Below are 5,041 nucleotides of genomic sequence, written 5' to 3' on the forward strand. Positions count from 1 at the left end.
CATAAGCTTCTAGGCCATTCTCCTGTCTCTGACTCTCATCTTGCCATCAAAGTTCTGGGGTTACACCACACCTAGGTTTTTAACATGGGTTCTGGAACTGAATTGAAGTCACACTCAGCTTTTACCCACTGAGTCATCTCCTCAGCCTGTGACCATTTAATAAAAATCAATGGACTCTATTCTCAGGAGATGTATATATACATCAAATAAAATGTATATATTTTATGCCCATGTTTATCATTTTGAACCTAGTTTCAAGGGGTTTGCAGTTTGCAAATGCCTGGCCTCAAAAGGAGTTATGGCTTTCTTCTCCCCTACTGCATTCACGTCTAGCATCTTCTCATTTCCCAAGCTCAAATTTCCTGCCTCCTCAGAATATCATCCTGCTTGCATAGCAGCATTACTTTTAAATTCCTATGGCATAGGTCTTCCTACAAAGTGTATATGCTCCACTTATTCCTACGCATATGCACCTTGTATATTCAATTCAGAACACATGGCCTCGAGGAAGCAGTATGGTCAGCACGTCAGATGCCAAGTCAGAAAGAACCAGAATACGAGTGTGCATTGTTGTCAGAAACCTTACAGGATGCCTAGGCACTTCTCAGGTGCTTTGGAGGTGAAGATAGCGGAGGTGACCAGCCTGGCAAGGCTTCTGTTCCAAGTATAACAGAAGGGAGAGGACAGTGCTTAGGGAAGCTTCTAGTAAAGAACTTCAGACAACAAACATGTCTAAGGGCTCTCCCTGCAGCAATTGTATCTCCAGGCCTCATGGAAATCCCAAGCTGCAGGAGTAAATGAAATAAAGACAGAAAAAAAAAACTATAAAAAAAAAGAAAATAAAGTCTCCATTTCAACAGCTCGATTCCCTGCCAGATAATCCACCCTGTGCCCTTTATGCGAAGCAGACCATATTCAGAATGAACATCGGTGGCTAAGAGAGGTAGTGCACTGAAGGAGTCCAGGAATTGTTTTCCCCCTCTTTTAAATAAAGTGGTCCCCATACCCTCTGAGATTTTAACCTGCAGTGGTATAAGGAAAAAGATGCAGCCTCTCTCTAATGACCACACAGGACTAAACACATGCCACAGGACGAACCATATTTGACCTCTGAAATTTCCAAGTACCAAAATGAATGACAAGGCCTCATGCTGTGGGGGAAGGGAGAGAAGAAGGTGGTGGGGGTAGTGAGGGGGGAAAAAGTAGGCTGGCTCCTGACGCACTTTCTGCTGCTTGGGAGGGGAACTAGGGACCGGAGCCCACTGGTGACGTTCCCGTGTCACGTGATCAGGAGCAGACGTATGCAGAAGTCCCTGTCTTCCAGGTACCAGCTACCAGCTCCTTATCTCGGTGGAGGAAGGCAGTCTTGAAACTGACGACTGCCCTATAGCCCGGCAGGTTTGTACAAGCCAGGGATTCCTGAGGGAGGGGTGATAATGGACTGAGGCTACGGAGCAGAGCACTCTGCCTGCGTTTCAGATACCGCCCCCTTTTCCACCCCCATTCATTTTGGCGTAGAAGATTGTGTGACTGACTGTTGGGGGTAGCACGCTTACATCCTTGGAGAAATGTGGGCTAATGGCAGAAGGAAATGTGAGAAGGACTCATTTCCCTGGGATAGTTACAAATCCTTCACTGCCTGCAGACCTCCGGGTAGGAATGACAGGAAGGCTAGGACCAGAGCTGATTCAAAACCAGATACTCTACTCCCTTCCAGCTGCTCCCCGACTGGGTACAGAAAATGGACAGGGGTCCTTGGGGGGAGATTAGGGGTAGAGAATACTAATTGAGATCTCATCGGAAAGGTGGCTGAGCTACATATGCCTTATAGAGGAGGAGGGCGGGGGAGGGGAAGGCAGGGAAGTGGGGGTGGTGATGGCCTAATCCATTTTAGGTAGCAGGAGAGGGGCACGGGGCCCTGACTGCAAGCTGAGGAAAGTGGATTGCCCCAGGCCAAAGCTTGAGTTTTTCCTTTCTCTACTCCATCCCCCAACCATGTTGGAGCCCAAAATGGTAGGCCGAGGGGACCTCGGGTGGGGCCTGCTGCAGAAGAGAGAAACAGGTTTAGTAGGAGGCTCAGCTTCCCAGTTAGGGAGCGACTTCTTAACTAGGAAGCATTCAGCGGAGGTACTAAGGACTCAAAATGTTCGAGTTCAAAAATAATCTGTCCCTTTCATGGTAGAAAGCTGTTTTTATTTTCAGTGTGTGTCGGGAGGGGGGGCATGGAGGGAGGAAAGGGTGAGTCGAGTGCTGTGGTCATGTCTGGCCTGCCTTCACCAGCTTTTATCTCCATTTTCAGGAAAGTATTCATCTATGCATTGTTAAGGGACCCTAGGGCTGGGGGTGGAGAGCTGGTACAGAGACCTGAGGGCAGCAAAACCTGCCTTCTGACTTTCGCAGTCCAGAGCGCTATTCATTTCAGTGAAGTGAGAGTACATTTGGAAGGGAACAGAAGACGCGGTGCAGAAGGAATTTTTCTTTCCCATAGCTCAGGACGAGAAAAAGGTAAACTGTCAAGGGAGAAGTGTGGGAGAAACTCCCGAGAATACAGAGAAAGGGTGATGGGACCAGAGGGAGGAATTGGAACCAATTTGGCAATTCTGTGTCCTGCTTGCCAGTTGCTCAGTCTTCTAAGCCTCCATTCACCCCCCTAATTCTTATCTCTAAGCCTTCATTCACCCCCTGATTCTTATCTCCCCACAGGTCTTCAGGTCTGTGGCTGTGGGCACCAACCCACCCAAGAAAAGAATAGAGCTGCAGTATCAGAGCAGGTTAGTGAGAGAAGGGATGCGGTCCACCACCCCTGGAAGGAGAGCAAAACCTAGGGGAGGCCACTGTTTGCTTCCTTCCTTCATATTACAGTTTCAAAACACACTAAGGGAATGTGACCCTTGATTGCTGCTGAAGCTAAGGAGGGGGGTATGAAAGTGAGGAGAAAGGATGGCATTTGCCATATTCTCTGAGGATATCAGAGCACCCCTGAAATCTGTATATTCTTTTTGTAAGTTTTATAAGTGAAAGGATGAAAAAAAGAAAGAAAGAAAATGCCCCTTGATTCCTTCACTTCTTTGTAAGTTGAAACTACAAGGTTAGTGCGGCTGTGCACAGAGCCAGAACAAAGTTCAGAAACCATTATTCTCCAAGTGTCTTTCTTAGCACATCCCTTTAATGGTAGGAAGAAACATCCTTGGAATTTCCTGCGAGGTTGGTTGATGTGGCTGTGTATGAAGCATATGGGCAAAGGAAAAGGAATATATGGCTAAGAGTCCACCTGGAAGATGGATTAGGGTGGGTTGGGAGAACCATAAATCAAGAAAACAAACTATTAAAACCTTGTGCCACTCTGTAGCCCTTAGTGTTCTTTTCTTTGTCTTCTAGGACAGGCAACAAAAAAAAACTTGCAACATGGAAAAGTTCTACAAAGAAAATGAAGGAAAGCCAGAAAGCAAGGGAAGGGCAGAAGACGAAGGAAGTACAGAAGAGGGAGGAAATGCAGATGAAGACAAGTCAGATGCAGAGGGGACGCCAGCACGCCGCCCGGGGAAGCTAGAGGAGGAGGGAGGGCCAGGTGAGCAGGGACAACAGAAAGGTGAGGGGAAGCCAGAAAAGCAGGGAAAGTCTGAAGGGGAGGGCAAGCGCCAAGGGGAGGGCAAGGCCGACTCCCAGGCAAAGGCAGCCAGCGAGGCCCGGGCAGCAGAAAAGCGCCCTGCTGAAGATTATGTGCCCCGGAAAGCAAAACGAAAAACAGACAGGGGGACAGATGATTCTCCCAAGAACTCCCAGGAGGACTTACAGGACAGGCACGTAAGCAGTGAGGAGATGATGAGAGAGTGTGCAGATGTGACAAGGGCTCAGGAAGAACTGAGGAAAAGGCAGAAAACGGGTGGCTTTCACTGGATGCCAAGAGATGCACAGGATGCTTTAGTCCCCAGGGGCCAACAACGGGGAGTCAGGGGAGTGAGGGGGGGCGGAGGCAGGGGCCAGAAGGACTTGGAAGATGCTCCGTTTGTTTAATGCCTTTGGCCTTTCCTTTTGATTTCTTTGATGGGAAATATTGCCAGCCCTGCTTTCCCTGGCAGGCTTTTGCCGGGCTCTGTGCTTTAACCTTGTGCTGATATTTTCCTTTAGGTGTCACTCTTGTTACCAGCAGACATCACTATGTCTTTTAGTAAAGGACTTTTACCCATGTGCATGGAAGAGATGTTCATGGTATACTGTATAATAATAAAGATAACAGTTTGCAGAACCATAGATACAGTATCGGCCTGTTTTTGAAAACAAAATAATCATGTAGAATATTTACACACAAGGAAAACTGTGCAACTACATAGACCTAAGAAATAGTGGTTTTCTCTGTGTAGTAGGATCTGTAATTTTTCATTTGCTCATATAAACCCCCAGTACTCACTAAGAACAGAGGTTACTTTTGTTATAAAAGAAGCAGAAATAAAATAAAAGGCTGTGTGTTGTGGCACACAGCTTTAGACATAGCCTCTAGAGGCAGAGGCAGGTAGATCTCTGACTTTGAGGCTAGCCTAGTCTTTATGGCCAGGCAACTCAGGTCCGCCAGGAGTACAGAGTGAGACCCTGTCTCATAGGGCCATCAAACTGACTATTAAACTTGTGAAGGCAAAGGAGACACTTGTCACACGCAAAGCCGCACTACCTCTGGAAGTTATATTTGGGAGTTTTTGCAGTTCCTGGGAGGACACTGCTTCCTTATCATGTGTGAACAAGAGATGGATAAGGCTTACACCCCGTAAGTATGGAATAAAGCAAATTTGGCAACAAGTGCTGCTGATGTGCACTCATAACACCGGATCAGACACTTGGGGAACAACTGAAGGGAAGTCTCATCTGTGCCCAGAAAAACATGCAGGAAGGTGAGGTGTGTGTGATACCTTCCCTTGAGCAAATGCCACATCCACTGGGCATTAGGCCTTCTCCCTCATGGATCCTGAATCCACTTGAGACAACACTCCTATTACTAAATGAAGTCCACCAACCTACCCCAACACATCAAGTCGCATCAGGACTGAGT

The 5,041-nt window shown here is 47.4% G+C and overlaps 1 protein-coding gene across 3 annotated transcripts; it reads left to right on the forward strand.

The window, feature by feature from the left end:
• Positions 1-1,241: 1,241 nt before the first annotated feature.
• TCEAL5 (transcription elongation factor A like 5) lies at positions 1,242-4,251 on the forward strand. Of its 3 annotated transcripts, none has more exons than XM_084788430.1 (3): positions 1,242-1,398; positions 2,704-2,775; positions 3,384-4,251. In XM_084788430.1, the coding sequence occupies exon 3, from the start codon at positions 3,406-3,408 to the stop codon at positions 4,012-4,014; it is 609 nt and encodes a 202-aa protein (XP_084644556.1). In that variant the 5' UTR covers positions 1,242-1,398; positions 2,704-2,775; positions 3,384-3,405; the 3' UTR covers positions 4,015-4,251. The 3 variants fall into 3 exon arrangements, with proteins under 3 accessions (XP_084644556.1, XP_084644557.1, XP_084644555.1); XM_084788431.1 differs by having other exon boundaries at positions 2,704-2,771; positions 3,379-4,251; XM_084788429.1 differs by lacking the exon at positions 1,242-1,398 and adding an exon at positions 2,421-2,505 and having other exon boundaries at positions 2,704-2,771; positions 3,379-4,251.
• Positions 4,252-5,041: the final 790 nt, after the last annotated feature.

This window comes from Acomys minous (assembly GCF_964271855.1).
Source record: "Acomys minous genome assembly, chromosome: 7".
Classification (NCBI taxonomy): domain Eukaryota; kingdom Metazoa; phylum Chordata; class Mammalia; order Rodentia; family Muridae; genus Acomys; species Acomys minous.